Source organism: Talpa europaea, assembly GCF_964194135.1.
Source record: "Talpa europaea genome assembly, chromosome: 16".
NCBI lineage: Eukaryota > Metazoa > Chordata > Mammalia > Eulipotyphla > Talpidae > Talpa > Talpa europaea.
The window spans coordinates 7083194-7100935 of NC_140084.1; the positions used below are offsets into that span (position 1 = coordinate 7083194).

The following is a 17742-nucleotide window of genomic DNA, read 5'->3' on the forward strand; positions in this document are numbered from 1 at the left end:
TAGAAATGTGGACACTAACAGCTTAAATTTTTTTTTAATAAATTCAGTGATACCTAATAGAGAAGACAGTACACCTCAGAAATTTAAGACCACTAGAGCTGGAAATACTCTAATACAGTTTCCCCCTTTTATAGATAAAGAATCTGAGTTTTATAGAGCCTAAGGTAGTCACCAGATTAACATTTCAGAGTTAATCGCAAAGTAAAGACTAAAATACAAAGCTCTTCACTCCTAATTCAGTAATCTAGATTTTCCAGTATCTCTCCTCATGTTTCTAATTAGTCAGTGGGTTGTAAGTGCCAGTGTAGAGCAAGCAAAATAGGTAAAAGAAAATGTCATTTCACCCCATAGAGGCTTGGTTTGTGAGAGGACCAGGTAATTATAGTTTCTTGGTGTTAAATGAATTTTAAGGATGTTCTTCTCCGTCCTCTTTCACACTGGAGTTCACACTTGATATCCCCAGTGATATTATAACCCTGTGTGTACTCTCTCTCAAGCTTCTTTGGAACATCCCAGGGCCTTTTTGAGTTCCAGTTGCCTGTGTTTTGGGGACTCTGATGCCTCTGGAATTCTTCCTCTAATAGCCCTTTACATGTGAGGAATCTTGATCACTTTCCCAGTCTAGGATACACTCCAGCAACTTCACCCTTCCCGCACCCTCACAGTACACTAGTTCCTTTCTGCTTGAACGCCATCGTTTTAGTTTCTTTTCATAATGCAGTGTCCAGAAGGTAACACTCCCCGGCCAACTCAGAATGGATTGGGTCTATCACATTTTTTGTTTGAAAGACTTTATTTTGTCATTATGGCGTAAGATCAGGGGATTTTCTTAGTTCCATCTTGCTATTGATTTAGTGAGTCATAAATACTGCTAAATCACATCTTCCCCCACACCCCCTTGTTTTTTTGTGTATGTTGTTTTTAGAACCTAAAACTTTATAATTATCTGTGTTCAGTGTCATTAAGATGATTTTGGCCCCGCATGTAAGTTTCCAAGGTCAAAAATACCCTAGAAGCATTTCTCCATTTCAGAGTAGTGTGGCTCCATCCTCAGGGGGTATGCGTTGGGCTATGGCAACGGTAGAATACCAGCCTTTACCAGCTAGTGTTCTCTTTCAAACAGTTCCCATAGAGACTGTAATATGTACTTGTTCAGCCAATCAGGGCATTGTTCGAAACTATTTCGCTACTTAATTTTTTCCCTGCTACCTAGATATACCATTGTTTCTGCTTTAAAAATGTGTATAAATTATGGGCCTCCCCTGGTGGCGCAGTGGTTGAGCGCTGGGCTGCAAGGCTGCCCACGGCCTCCGCAGCGCTGGTTCATTCCCTGGCCGCCGGCGAGGGTCCCACCAAAAAAAAAAAAAAAAGTATAAATTTATCATTGAGGTTTTTGTTTTTTTTTTTAAGATTTATTTATTTATACAAGCACTGGGTACAGTCAGAAGCGCGGGAGGGTGAGAGAATTCACCAGAGCCGGAGTGGGGAGCAGAGCAGGCAGACTGACGAAGTACACTGCTGAGGGGAGCAGCAAGTACGGCAGGAGAGGTCTTCACGCCATGTGGGACCCTCGCCTGTGGCTGGGGATTGAGCCGGCGCTGCAGAGGCTGCGGGCAGCTTCGCAACGCAGCACTCAACCGCTGTGCCACCGGGGAAGCCCTATCATTGAGTTTTTGTTCATATGTTATAATTTGTATGCTTGGAGCTATAAATTTTTCTAAACATTTCTGTGCATTATAGTGTGTGTGCCCCAGGGTTTATACATTAAAACAGTGTGGAAACATAGAAATTGTCAGAGCTGTGCTTTAAACATTTTAATTAAGATTATAGAATTGTGAAAATAGACTATCTTACACCTTTAGATACAGACCCATTTAATTTGTGATTGAGCTAATGGAATCTCCTACCAGCTTTCCTACCTTTGTCCACAAACTAACTGCAGCTCAGCAGAGAAGAGGGTGCATGTTATATATAGCCTGACCTGCTGCTGTGGTGAAAACTGACACTATCATTTGCAGGCTCAGTGCAGTAACATGCTGATGCTGAATATAGGGCTAATTCAACTGTAAACAGGGACTCTAGATGTGATCTCAGCTACTGCAGTTATGTATGTAGGCGACTCGCAGAAAAACCTGCTTTTCTGCCAAGGGAATGGTAAACACAAGATTCAGGTGGTTACTTTTCTCAGGGAAGCAGGAGATTGGTATGGAGGAGGAGAAAGAGGTGTAAATATTGTCAGTGTCTGTTCCACCTGTTAGGGGACTGGTTTGATTGGTATTTATTGTATTTAAATAAGTTTAAGAAGGCCATGCATAGTCAATAGTGAGAATATGTCATGAATGAGATGCTAAAATTAACCAACATTGGGGCCTCCCTGGTGGTGCAGGGGTTAAAGACACAGTGCTGTCAAGCCTTTGCCAGCCACTACAGGATGAGTGTGATCCCCAGCCAAGGAGCTGACACACATGGCACAGCAGACCTCTCCTATTCTTACCCGCTGCTCCCCTCAGCAGTGTATTTCAGTAGATCTGCCTGTTCTATTCCCCAACTCTGTCTGGTAAATCCTCTCCTCTGATCCCCCATACCTCTGGCCTATACATAAGTAAATGTATACATTTCTTGTATACATAAGTAAATAAATCTTTCCTAAAAAGTTAAAAAAATAAAAGTATTCAACTTTGGAACACCACGGCAGAGGAAAGTGGATAATACTGAATTTTCTCTTAAAACTGGGACTCTGGGAGCCTCCCTGGTGGCGCAAGGAGTTAAGACGCAGCACTATTAAAGGCTGTCGGCAGCCACTGCAGCACGAGCTCGATCCCCAGCCAGGGAGGTGACCCACATGGCACAGCAGACCTCTCCTGTCCCAACCCACTGCTCCCCTCAGCAGTGTATTTCAGTAGATCTGCCTGTTCTGTTCCCCACTCTCTGGTGAATCCTCTCACCTCCTCCCCTCCCCTGCATCTCTAGCCTGCACCCCAGCTCTTGTATGCACAAATAAATCCTTTTTAAAAATTTAAAAAAACCCTGGGCGCTGGGTAATTCATGGATCCTTTTCTGGGAAATACATCTGTTCCATCCAGTCAAAAAATATTTATGATTAAAGATCCCATAAACGGTGCCTATGTAACTTTGGATCATAGGTCATGTAGAACATACCATAATGGAGATTTGAGACTTTAGACCAGCAGATCAGAAGTCCTCAAAATAAATTCACTTCAAGAAGTTTATTTTTAGGGCTTCCCGGTGGCGCAGCGGTTGAGCACTGGGCTGCGAAGCTGTCCGCAGCCTCTGCAGCATGGGTTCAATTCCTGGCCAGCCAGGGAGATTCCCACATAGCATGGCAGACCTCTCCTGTCATGCCCATTGCTCCCCTCAGCTTTTGGTCCATTTGTCTGTTCTGCTCCCTACTCTGTCTCTGGTGAATCCTCTCACCCTCCTGCGCCTCTGGCCTGTACCCCAGCTATTGTATACATAAAAAATAAATCTTAAAAAAAAAAAAAGAAAATTCCTTTGGAGATAGATTAGTCACAGGGACAAAAATAATTAAAATGAGATAAATCATTTTAGGCTCAGTGGCTAAGCTTTGGTGGTTTGGTTGCAATCCTGTGACTTTGCATTGCAGGGTTACCTATGCCATATACCATCTTAGCTATTGATAGAACTTAAATAAATATACTCAGCTCTGCTCTAAAATAATCTTACTTTTTTTTTTTATAAATTTATTTATGTATACAAGAACTGGGGTACAGGCCAGAGGTGTGTGGGGTAAGAGGATTCACCAGAGACAGAGTGGGGAACAGAACAGGCAGATCGACTGAAATACATTGCTGAGGGGAGCAGTGGGCAAGGCAGGAGAGGTCTGCTGTGCCATGTGGGTAGCTCCCTGGCTGGGGATCGAACTCTTGCTGCAGTGGCTACAGATCACTTCATAGGTTGCATATTAACCACTGTGCCACCAGGGAGGCCTTACTTTTTTTTTTTTTAAATGGACATTTTTAGCTTACCATTAACCTATGTATCTGGGCAAGAGGAAAAGTGTGAAATTCTTAAATTATGGTAGAAAATGGAGTAAAGTTGAGTAATAATGGTCACAGGCATTTCAGTTTAACATCTGCAAAATGTGGATCATATTTAGTCCCTTGTAATCATAATGTGTATTTAAAAGTATCTGTACATGATTTTGTGTAGAATGGAGTTTTACAGTCAAATTTTATTTAGATTTCTTAAGAAAATCATTAGTTTTTAAAAGGTTGTGTGTTCATAATGCTAAGAGTACACAAGGTGCACAGTGAAATATTGCCTTGTAACCTAGTTTTCCTTAATGTAGGCTATTGGAGTTGCCAGTTTTCTTGGCTATTACCACAGAGCTATTTTATGCATTTGTAAGCAAGTATGTGTTTTTTCCCTTATTTTTACTAGCATATTATGTATAATTATGCACTTTGTCTTTTCCATATATTGAGTCTTGGAGATTATATTGTTTTGTAACATGAAAGAACTTTCTTGGAAAGAAAGGTTTTTTTTAAAGGATTTATTTATTTATTTATGCATACAAGAACTGGGGTATAGGCCAGAGATGTAGGGGGTGAGAGGATTCACCAGAGACAGACTGAAGAGCAGAACAGGTGAATCTACTGAAATACGCTGCTGAGGGGAGCAGCGGGCGAGACAGGAGAGGTCATGTTGCAGTGGCTGGCGAAGGCTTGATAGTACTATGTCTTTAACCCCTGAGCCACGAGGGAGACCCATTGGAAGATCTTTTTAAATAGAATATCCCATCAAATATTCTATCAAATATTCCATTATGTTGCTATATCAAGTATAGTGAACAACTTTTTACATGACATTTCACATACACGTGTACATACATACATATATATAAAATAAATTCCTAGATGTGCAGTTGCTAACCAGTTTTTTGAGAAAGATACCAAATTGTCCTCCATAAATATTGTACCAATTTACATTGCCACTAGCATTGTGAGAGTGTCAATTTCTCTATTCCTTCATCACATTCTATTATTATACATCTTGCCATGAATTAGGTAGAAAATAGCATCAGTCATTTTCCTTATGTATATGTTGTGTACCTTTTCATATGCTTAAGAAAAAAACCTTTTATCACATATCTGTGATCTCTGTTCATATTTGTTTACTTTTCTATTAATAGCGCATTAATCCTTTTCTTAATTGATTTATAGAATATCGAAGCCCTTTTTGTGTTCAGTTCATTAAGTCATTGAACTATGAGTTATGACATACTTTCCCCAATTTGTTGTTTTTGCCATGAAGAAAAAGTTTTTTATAATCATATAACTTATGAAGCTTCTATTTTTCTTCTATTATTTTAAAGATTTTTTGAATCCTTGATCCATCAGGAATTTATTTTGGTAGATTGTGTGAAAAATGAATCTAATTTTAGCTTTTTTCAGATAGATACCAAGTTGTCCAACAATATTTATTAAATAATTCATATTTTCCCCATTTGGTTTAAAATACCAGCTTTACCTTTTACTTAATTTCCCAGGTTATTTGGATCTATTTCTGGACCTTCTCACAATAGGATATTTTAATTTAATTTAATTTTTTAAAAAGATTATTTATTTATGCAGGAACCAGGGTACAGGCAAGATGCGCGGGAGGGTGAGATGATTCACCGGAGACAGAGTGGGGAACAGAACAGGCAGACTGATGAAATGCACTGCTGAGGAGGGCAGCGGGTGTGACAGGAGAGGTCTGCTGCGCCATGTGGGACCCTCGCTGGCCGACTGGGATCGAACCGGCACTGAGAGGCTGTGGACAGCTTCATAGCGCGGCGCTCAACCACCTGTGCCACCAGGGGAGGCCCTATTTTAATTTTAAATCTTTTGCCTTACATTAGAAATGCAGTAGTGTATATAAAACAACACTTGTTGGCTGCTTCTTTATAATATTATCAGTGTTTTTTATGCTGTGAAATTTTATGTAATAAAATTATTACAAATAGAGTTTATAAATTGATCAATCTACAGTGTTTGCATTCATTTCTAGAATGTTTACCAGCATTTTTAATTTGTGCTCGTTGATTTGTTTCAAACAGCATTTAACAACTGCCTACTATATCTTAAGCACCGTTTTTAGGCCCTTAGTAGATAAAACAGATTCTTGCCATCACTGAGGTTACATTCTAGTGTGGAAAAGACATATAACACAAATGGGCATAATAATTAAGTTAATTATTAAATATGTTAAGGTAGTAAGTGCTGTGGGAAAAAAAGCAAGGTAAAGGCTATTTGGAGCGTTGTGAAGGGTAAAGTGGGAGCAGATTTTGACTTTAAATAGAGCTTCATTGATGAGGTAACATTTGATGAAAAATTTGAAGATTAAGATACCAATGTGGATACCTGTGGTAAAAGTATTCCAGGTAAAAGGAACAACTCAAGGAAAGGTCCTAGGTGAGAGCATGTCTGGTTATTGAGGAACAGCAATGAGGCCCATGTGGCTGTAGCAAGAGGGACCTAGATGGAAGAAAGAAGTAGGCAATTTGGTCAGCTTGGTAATTTTTTGTTCTCAGGACTCCTTTGTGAATCTTTAATATTATACAGATTCTCAAAGATTTATTTTCTTGTATATATCGCTATTGAATTACAAGTTAAAACAGAACTTTGGGGCCTTCCTGGTGGCGCAGGGGCACCGGGGTTAAAGTCTCAGCTATGAAGCTATCAGCAGCCACTGCAGCATGGGTTCAGTCCCCACCCCGAGCTAACCCACATGGCGCAACAGACCTCTCCTGTCTCACCCACTGCAGTGTATTTTAGTCTATCTACCTGTTCTGTTCCCCACTCTGTCTCTGGTGAATTCTCTCACACACTGCACCTCTGGCCTGTACCCCAGCTCTTTATGCGTAAATAAATGAAATAAATCTTTTAAAAAAATTGTGCTTGTATGTGCCTTTTGTCTCTTGTGAATAATGCTGCTGTGAAAAATTAGTGTACAAGGATCTGTTTAAGTCTCTGCTATCAATTCTATTAGGTATTCTAGGAGTGGAATTGCTAGAGTTTCATATAGAAATTCCTTGTTCAGCATTCGGAGGGACTGTCAAACTAATGTTTTTCCCACAGTGACTGCTCCATTTTCTGTTTATAATGTATGCCACTTACAGTTTCTTACATCCTTGCCAACACTTACTATTTTCTATTTTAAAAAAATAATAGCCATCCTTAATGTGTATGAAGTGGTAGCTAATTGAGTTTTTGATTTGTATTTCCCTAACGATGCTGAGCTTATTGGTTGTGTATTTTCACTGGAGAAATGTCTAGTCAAATCTTCTGCCTACTTTTTAGTTGAGTTTTTGTTGTTGTTTTAGTTTTTTATGTTTTCTGGATATTAATCCCTTTTCAGATATATCATTTGCAAATATGTTCTCCCATTCTGTGGACTGTCTTTTCACCCTTCTGATAGTGTCCTTTGATGCTTAAAAGTTTTAAATTTTTATATGAAGTCCAATTTATCTGTTTTTCTTTTGTTGCCTGTGGTTTAAGTGACATACATGAGAAATCACTGCCTAATCCAATGTCATGAAGATTTTCTATGTGTTTTTTCCTTAGAGTTTTACAATTTTTGCCCTTATGTTTAGGTGTCTGGTCCACTTTGGGTTAATTTTGTGTATGGTTATTAGGTAGGATCCTGCTTCCATTCTTTTGCATGTGGATATCCCAGTTTTCCCCTTGTTTGTTTTAAAAACTGCCTTTTCAACCACTGAATGGACTTAGAACCCTTGTTTGAAAATAAATTGACCATCTATTATGAGAATTTGTTTATGGCCCTCTAAGAGAAACTAAATCTTCTCATCTCTCTTTCTCCATATATATATATCCTCATGCCACTATCACAGTGTTTGGATTATTGTAACTTTTTTTTTATAAAGATTTATTTATTTATGCATACAAGAACTGGGATACAGGCCAGAGGTATGGTAGGGTGAGAGGATTCACCAGAGACAGAGTGGGGAGCAGAACTGGCAGACAGACCGAAAACAGTGCTGAGGGGAGCAGCGGGCAATACAGGAGAGGTCTGCTGCGCCATGTGGGTGTCTCCCTGGCCAGCCAGGAATTGAACCTGTGCTGCAGAGGCTGTGGACAGCTTCACAGCGCTGCGCTCAACACCCTGTGCCACCAGGGAGGCCCTATTGTAACTTTCTTGTAAGTTTTGAAGTCAGGAAGTGTGAGTTCTCCATTGTTGTTCATTTTCATGACTATTTGGACTCTTGGGTCCTTTGAGAGTCTGCATTTCAGAATAAGTATTTCTGTTTCTGCAGAACCACTGTTGGGATTTTGGTAGGAATTTCGTTGAATCTCTACATTGCTTTAGGTAGTAGTATCATCTTAATAATATTGATGTTTTCTAATCTGTGAACATGTGACGTTTCCCATTTATTTAGATCTTTAATTTATTTCAATTAAAGAAAGTGTGTAGTGTTCAGTATATAAATGTTATGCCTCCTTGGTTAATTTTTAACTTTGCTCCTGGCCTTTCTTATAATTTACATGTTGATTTACCTGGAATCACATTTCCTGCCTTCAAGTGTGTGCTTGATTGGGTTGAGTAGAATTGAGCACCCCTCAGAAAGACTTTAGATAGTATTTCTTCAGCCTTTGAAACCCTTCACATATATTGTAATCTTTAAAAACTAAGTGATTGATCTCAAATTCAGTTAAAAAAAATCTTAAGCACAAAGAATTTCTGGTTTTGTTGTTTTTTTAACCTCTTTAGTGAGGCTGCATTTCACACAGATTGGCTCCTCCTCTGTCTGCCTAATATGAGGGTATTAATTATTGCTCACTACATAAAGATTCTTCTCCAGGATGAAATAAGCATTCTTCTAGCAACTATGGCTAGGTCCTTTTTTTTTTTTTTTTTTTTTTTAATTACAATGAAAGCCAAAAATTGCTCCTCATAGGCCAAACATGGAGGCTTTGACTACCTTATTATATTGTATTTTGGACTCTCTAATTGAGCATTTGAATGCATCTGTCACTAGTACAGAACTGACCAGTAGTGACAGAGTGCGATGAACATTTCTGATAGTTTCCCATAATAAGAGGTAAAGTTTATAATATGGCCGCAGTACATGACAAAAACATATATACAACTAACATTGAAGTGTCACAAACCAATTCTTAACCTTTTTTAAAAGAAAATACATTGTAAACCAATGTAACTTCAATAAAATAAGTAAGATAAAGGAAATGTGGATTTCCATTTTGTTCCATTTCTTTATTTTTTAAATAGTGATTTCAACTTACTGAGTTGATTTCAGTTTAAAAAATATTTCTCTATGATTGCCAAATTTGCCTGGGCATATAATTCTGAACTCCTACCTTGAGACATTTGTAGTCTGGAGTAGAGCTCAGGAGTTTATTTAATACTGATTCTATCCCTTAAAATCACTGAAAATCATTGTTAACTTTTTCAAGTATTGCCTTTTTAATTTTAGAAAATGAATTCTAATATTCCTTTTATCTGATAGAATGCGGGAAGCCATTTACACAGTGATTGATAAAGCACAACTAAATTCCTCTTGATTATAGAAAAAATACCCTGGGCACTATAGTGGATTAAGTTACCCTCTGGTTTGTTCCATTCAGTAGTGATGTTGTCTTCTTTGACACAGACCAGTTTATGTCTGACTTGGAACACCAGCCATCAGGTTCAGCAGAGAAATGGCCTAACCACAGTGAGCTCTCATGTCCAGCTCCTTTCTGGAAAATCTAGAGGGTGAGTGTTGATCAAAATATGTCATTGTTTTTGTGCTGAAGTCTGGTATTTGCATGCAGTGGCTGCATTTGCATGTGCTACAGAGGAGGGGGTACACACAGCATCTTCTTGGTAGTCCCACTCATTGATTGAGCTACACTTGGACTACAAGACTCTGCTTTATAAGTCTAATCACACTCAGTCTCTCACACTTGTGCTTGTAATTTTAGTCTGGGTTTGGACTTACTAAGCCAAAGCAGAGAAAGGCCCATCTATATGAATTCTATGGCTTGGATGCTGAGTAAATTTGGTTGTTGATAAGGTGTGTAAGCCTACTTGTTTCTGGCCAAGTACTATTAAGTTTTGATGTGAGCCAGTATGGATGGAAATAAAACAGTAAATGCTACCCATTTGCCAGAGGCAACCATTGAGCCTGTCCTGTAAACCTATGTTTTGAGGCTCCATTTGGAACTAATCTGCAGAAGTGGAGTCAGAGTTTTTGAGGGAAGGGACTGATCATTAGACTTCTATCTTAGCATTGTAGCTCTCTCCACCTCCACTCACATATAGGTCCTTTATATAGGTCCTTTAGTCAGACTCAAAGCCACCTGAAGAAAGTATGTGATAGAAATAAATATACAGATTGTAATTCTAAAAATACCATTTGAAATTCATTGTATTTAATTTAGGTTTGAAAGGGGACTTAAAAATCATGTCTGCAGGCCTCCCTAGTGGTGCACAGGATTAAGTCTCAGCACTATCAATCTGTCGCCAGCCACTGCAGCATGAGTTTGATCCCCGGCCGTGTTTCTGACCTACATGGCACAGCAGACCTCTCCTGTCTCGCCCACTGACCCCACTCTGTTTCTGGTGAATCCTCACACACACACCCCCAACACCTCTGGCCAATTCTTAGATAGATAGATTAGATAGATAGATAGATAGATAGATAGATAGATAGATAGATAGATAGATAGATAGATAGATCGATCTTTAAAAATATCAAGTCTGCTGGGCCTCCCTGTTGGTGCAGGCGTTTGGGCGCAGCACTGTGAGGTTGTCCGCAGCCTCTGCGATGCTAGTTCAATTCCCACTGGCCATGGAGATAGCCACATAGTGCGGCAGACCTCTCCTGTCTCACCCTCTGCTCCCCTCAGCAGTGTATTTCATCAGTCTGCCTGTTCTATTCCCTGCTCTGTCTCTGGTGGATCCTCTCACCCTCCCGCACTACTGGCCTGTATCCGGGTTCTTGTATAAATAAATAAATCTTTAAAAAATACCTTGTCTGCTATCTAAATCTTTATACTAGGGTAACGTATCCTCCTGGTCAGACGAGGCTTCAAAACCCTGGCCTCTCCCATAAACTGAGCTTACCATGGCCTCCTATAATTCTTGTCTGATCATAAGGAGAATAAAAGTGGTAGCTAAATTCAGGTGAAACAGATGAAACAGTTAGTACAGATGAAACTCTCAATATAGTTAATATGTCAAAATATATAAATTAATTTCCTCATTTTATGCTTGAGAAAATCAGTTGCAGAAAGATTAATTCATTTTGGTCACATGGCCGCAACTCAACCAAGATTAAAGCTTGTTTCTTCCAGTGTTTACTGTATAGTTCTTCTTGTGTGTGAAGCAACAAGTTGATCACTAGTGATCTTTGTAAGAAATATTTCTGTGGCATGCAGGAATCAATGAACAACTAAGGTATGAAGGGTAGCTATGAACACAGAAACAGCAGGCAGTGCAGATAACTTCTTTAAGATATTTTTTTTTCAGATATTAATCAATGAAAGAAAGAAAAGAGAGAGGGCTATGGTTTTGCTTCCTTGTTTGAGATAGTTACTTATAGTTTAGCAATGAATTGCAGTCCGTAGGTGGGGAGGTAGGTAGACTGATTAAAGATATGGAATGATGAAGAAAATTGGAGCAGTGTCTTGGAATTAGTAGCTCAGATTGTGAAATAAGTCATGTGAATTTTGGTATGTATGGCTCTGGAACTCACGTTTGACCCCTAGAGATGATAGATTTGGGAGTCAATAATGTATAGAAATGGAGACTTTTTTTCAGAGAAAATGTGGAAAAAGTGAAACAGTGAAAATAAAATAGGGGAAAGGACAGAATCCTTATGTATCCCTAATATTCTTGTGAATCCCACTAATAATCAAAATTGAAAAGTATTTTTTCCGCTATTTCCATTTTTGCTGATACGAAGGTTATATGCTGGTACTTGAATCTACTCTCAAAAACCTATGTGCTGTTTATCCAACTGGAAATGTAATGTTTGTAGAATGCTTTGCACCACATCGTCTTCTAGAGAAAAGATGCATATAACACTAAGTATAGCATCACACATAAGAGGCTACTTAACAAGTATGGACTCTTAGTAAACAGGATTGATCTCCCCTTCAGTCAATTATGGTGGAAAAAAATGGCAGTTTCTCTTTAATGTTATTAAAACTAATGTGAAAACATAAAGGACTCTTCTGTTATTGTGCATATATTGTCATTCTTTCTGTGGTTAGAAACTGTCATGAGTTTAGTGTAAAATTTAAAATAACTTAGTTACCAAGCTAGTTATCTTGGTTCTTATTTAAAATACTTAAATATTCTGTTACTTTTATGTGTTTATCTTTGTTAATAGTTACTATAAGGGAGATCCCCAAATACAATGACTTAATCATTAGATGTTCTTTCACACCTCATGGCCATTTTAAATCAGGATTCCTTTCTTTTTTTTTTTTAAGATTTATTTATTTATGCATACAAGAACTGGGGTACAGGCCAGAGGTGGGGGTTGGTGAGAAGATTCACCTGAGACAGAGGAGAACAGAACAGCACACTGATTGAAACATATTGCTGAGGGGAGGTCTGCTGCCATGTGGGTAGCTCCCTAGTCAGCTGGGGATTGAATTTGGGATTGAACTCATGCTGCAGAGGCTGTGGATAACTTCACTAATTTTCATTGTCTCTCTGTCTCCTTAGTTACTGTTAAAGCAGAGTCACTGCTTTGAATTTTAGCCTAAAGCAAGGGTGGAAGAAGGGATAGGAAGAGGTTATTGCGCAAGTGGCGAGGAAGATGCACACTTCACTTTTGTTCATATTTCATTGGAGTAAACAAATTACATAGCCATACCTGGCTACAGGAAGGAAACTTGTAAATTGTGATAGTGACCCTGTGACTAGGTAGCCTCAGTTAGCAGCAAAGAATGCATTGGAAAATAAGCATACTCTTACTAAATGTTCAGATTTTGATAAATGCAAGCTAATTTCTGGCTCGAGCCATAAAGAGGTGAATTTAGTATTTCATGGATTTAGTTTAGATTATGGTGGTGGTTTTTTTTTTTTTTAAAGATAGTGTTCTCTGACTTACCAAATAACCTAAAAATGAATCGTAGCAAAATTGCCGTAGAGTAATAAACTATAAAGTAATCCTATATTTTTCACCCTGATCTTTTCTGTTCCTTTTCAGAATTTCTCTTCAGTTCAGAAAATGTACATATATGTAGCCTATCTTTCATTTTAAAAAATTTTGTTCTTTGAAATTGTTTACCCAAAGATCAGTTACACTTTTAATCTTAGGGTGTAGGGGGAAAAACATGAATTTGTCAAGCTAATGAATGCTTGTTGAGCATTCAAAATGAAATAACATATATAAATGGAATCTAATTTTACCAAAAAACCCTTATAGAAATGTTCAGGATGATTAGATGCTAGTTACAAAGGCCCTTTGGGCTTTTGTGCACGTGGCAGTGTGTATCCATCTATACTCCACTGTGCATGTCCTGGGTTACCCTGCCCCAGATGGTGAAATTTCATACCATGCCATGCTTGTCTGCTCGCACTAAATCCTTACGCGTGGGAAATAGTGAGAGAGAGCCTGTTGTTATTTAAACAGCTCATTCTCATGAGCAGAAAGAGCATTCCATTGGCCTGCTAATTTGAACATTTCTAGTTTAAGAAATTTTCACTTACATAAAATATTGCTCCTGGTTCTGACTTAACTTTTATTGTGGTCACACAGACAAACCAGGTGTTAGGGTAGTGGAACTTGAGGATGGTGGCTGCCACAAGTGGGCCAGATGCTGTGACCTACATAACCTGTTAGCATGGGTGTGGAGGGCTGTTGATTTTTTTTCTCTTTTTTTAAGATTTGTTTTTATTTATTTATGCATGCAAGAACTGGGGTGTAGACCAGAGGTGCAGAAGGTGAGAGGATTCACCAGAGAGAGTGGAGAGCAGAACAGGTGGATCTACCAAAACATACAGGGGAGCAGCGGGCAAGACAAGAGAGGTCTGCTGCGCCACATGGGTTAATTACTCCTGGCCAGTGGGGGATCGAACTCGTGCTGCAGTGGCTGGTGACAGCTTGATAGTGTTATCCTTAACCCCTGCGCCACCAGGGAAGCCCGGGCTGTTGATTCTTGATCCAGATTTTTAATTCATTGTACTCATAAGGAGGGGAATGATAAAATTGTAGGGCATAAAACAACTCTTTATGCTCTTAAATTGGTGAGAAAAAATAAAACCATCTCATACACTTTGTGGACTAAGGCTTAAATAAATCAATAAATTCATGTATATACATTCAAAAGAAATTGAAAAATGAAGTTGCAAGAATTAATACAAAAAATTTTGGTATTGCAGGTCTCCCTGGTGGCACAGGGGTTTAAGTCTCAGTGCTATCAAGCTATCACCAGCCAGTATAACATGAGTTCAATCCCTGGCCAGGCAGCTGGCCCACATGGCACAGTGGACCTCTCCTGTCTCTTCCGCTGCTCCCCACTCTGTCTCTGATGAATCCTCTTGCCCCCCCCAATCTCTGGCCTACATTCCACTTCTTGTGTGCATAAATAAATCTTTTTTTTTTTAAGTTTGGTATTGCATTTTTCAAGATTCCTAATGATTTACATATAAATATCATCATAGATTTGTTTACTGGTAATAATTTTGACTTGCTTAGATTGACACCCAAATTTAGACCATTCACAATAGAAAGATATCTAAGGAACCCCAGGGTGGAAGCCAAAGCCCAGAGCTTCCAGCTTCCAGGCCATGTGCAGGGAAATGGCGAGCTGTGGACTTGTGCACAGTACTACATTCACTCTTGCTAAAGGATGGTGAAGGTATTGCTTTGTGGGTAGCAGTTTGTTGAGTCATTTCTCGAAAGGACAGCTTTGTTACAGTTCTGACTCCCATTTCAAGAAATTCAGTATTTGGCTATAGTGATTATCTGGGCATAATTTTTGTTGTTTCAGGTCTCCTAATTTTATTGAGTTAGCAAGTAATTTTATTCAGGACTCAATACATAGCAACACTTATAGTACCAAGGGTTCAGTGGATGACAAAATAGACAAGGTTCCTGCCCTACTGGAACTTAATCTGTTGACTACTATGAATTACAAGTGAATCCTGTAAATTAATGTATGTTTAGATATAGTCAGCTTGAGCATTTTTTTATGAACAGTCTTCTTGACTTTATCATAGTCTTCAATTAGTCCTAAACTTTCAGGAATTTTCCAGATTGCTTCAGATAAGTGAGGTTAGGCAAGCCAGGCTAAATAAAAGCAGAATTTTAGTGAGGGGGAGCAGAAGTCATACAACATCCATAAGGCTTTTACCACCTGACCACTTCAGGAAGAGACTTGTTCATCTTTATCATCAAAGTGTACTTGGCAAGTGAGTTGATAATGCTGGATATGGGCCCTCTCTGGTGGTGTAAGGGGTTAAGCACAGCACTGTGAGGCTGTCCGCAGCCTCTGCAGCACAAGTTCTGGTCCCTGGCTGGCCAGGGAGCTCCCCACATGGCGCAGCAGAACTCTCCTGACTCGCGCGCTGCTCCCCTCAGCAGTGTATTTCAGTTCGTCTGCCTGTTCTGCTCCCCACTCTGGTGAATCCTGTCACCCCCACACCTCTGACCTGTACCCCAGATCTTGTATGCATAAATAAATAAATCTAAAAAAAAGAAAATATAAGCATTGATGCCCTCTAAAAGACACAGGAAATCAGCATATCATGTGGTTTTGAATATGACAAAGCACCGTTTTTAATCACTTTGAAGTTTTAAAACTTGAGCAATGATAAGAATTGGGGGTGGGGAGGAACTGTTTCAATGCAGCCTACAATAGTTTTGAAGTTACCATCTTTGGAAATAATAATTAATAGGAAAAGATGGCTTGAATATGAGCTACATGCTAATCAACATTAAATACTAAACCACAGTCAAGCCAAATCTTCATTTCTTTGCCCTTCTTTGCCATTTGAAAATTTGTTAAAACCAAAGATTTCTGCAGTTGAAAGAGATTTATTAGCTTAACACCATCATTGTATAAATAAGGGAATGAAATCATAGATGTGTGAAGTAACTGGTCCAAGGACATAGTTAGTGGCAAAGCCTATATCCAAACCAAATCTAAATTTTGAGACTATGCGTACATATTTGCTTTCCCAAGTCCTAGCTTCTCATCTGAGCGCCAGGCTATTCCCACCCATTCTTGTCAGCCTTCTGTTCTTCAGTGAAATAGTAAGGTTTCTCCCATGCCTCCAGACCTTTAGTATGAAGATGGCCCAATCTCTTCTTGCTCTGACCATTCATTGTAGTCCTCGCCCACAAAACTTTTCCATCTGGATGTTCTCATTTTCAGTTCCAATTTCAGAACTAATTGCCACTTTTCCTTTCTTCCTCTAAAGTTACAGCATTCTTTTTAGACTCAACTTTGGTGGGAGTAGTGAGTCAGCCTTCTTTCCACATTCACACTTCCTCCTCTGCTATCATATTTGCCTGACTCCTTTGCATTTTCTTTGTCTAAATGATTTATTTCCCTGCCTCTCAGCTCTTTTTTCTTTTTTTTTTTTCTTTATACAAGCACTGGGTACAGTCAGAAGCATGGGAGGGTGAGAGAATTCACCAGAGCCAGATCGGGGAACAGAACAGGCAGACTGACGAAATACACTGCTGAGGGGAGCAGTGGGTGAGGCAGGAGAGGTCTGCGCGCCATGTGGGACCCTCCGTGGCAGCTGGGGATCAAACTGGTGCTGCAGAGGCTGCGGGCAGCTTTGCAGCCCAGCGCTCAGCTGCTGCACCACCAGGGGAGGCCCCTCTCAGCTCTTTTGACCACCAAAAACTGACAGGTGTTTTGAAGCTGTTTCCACTGTTTACTAAGCAACTAATGTGAACTGTCAAAGTCTAAATTAACTGATATATCAAATGGGATGACAGTGATTTTAAAATGTTACAGATTATTGAGGTAAAAATAATTGAGGTAAAAAATTTTCAATTATAAAGTCTAACCCAGATTTGTAGAATAAATAAACGTTAGTTCCCTTCTCCTTATAGCCATAGGAATACATGAATTTTAAGTTTTTTTAATTATCTAAACCATAAAAGTACTACACGTTAATTCTTAATTTTTAAAAAACAATTGTTTCCTTTGCTCTATGATCACTTCAAATTCTAAGTATAGAATTGTTTTTGTCTTTGATTTTGTTTATAACTATATTGAGATGTTACTATAAAATTCAAACTAAGGTATACAATTTAGTGGTTTTTAGGACATACACAGAATTATGCAACCGTTACCACTATCTAATTTTAGAACATTGTCATTACTCCAACAAGAAACTTCATACCATTAGTAGTGGCTCTTCATTCTTCCCGTCCTCAAAACCCTGGACAGCCACCTATCTATTTTCTGTATGAATTGGCTCATCCTGGCCATCTTATACAAATGAAATTAAACAATATGTGACCTTTTATGTTTGGCTTCTTTCCTTTAGTGCAACATTTTTAAGGTTCATCTATGAACCTTAAGGTTGTAATGTATCAGAACTCATTCCTTTTAAAGGCTGAATAATATTCCATTGTACAGATAGATCATGTTTATAGATTCATAGATAGATCATATTTATCCATTCATCATTTGTAGACATTTGGGTTGCTTTAAAGCTATTAGGAATAGAGCTGCTAAGAACATTTGGTTGTTTTTGTTTAAAGATTCGTTTATT

The 17742-nt window shown here is 38.9% G+C and overlaps 1 protein-coding gene across 2 annotated transcripts in view; it reads left to right on the plus strand.

The window, feature by feature from the left end:
- Window positions 1-17742, plus strand: part of NFATC3 (nuclear factor of activated T cells 3) — a gene marked incomplete at its 3' end in the record, with an annotated part of 105699 nt that overhangs the window by 86374 nt on the left and 1583 nt on the right. The window contains exon 10 of one of the 2 annotated variants that reach the window (XM_084257449.1): window positions 9656-9756. The exons of the other annotated variant lie outside the window; for it this stretch is intronic. Coding sequence (XP_084113575.1) covers window positions 9656-9756 — 101 coding nt within the window. Of the gene's footprint in view, window positions 1-9655; window positions 9757-17742 lie in introns of those variants that run through there. 2 annotated transcript variants of the gene reach the window in all.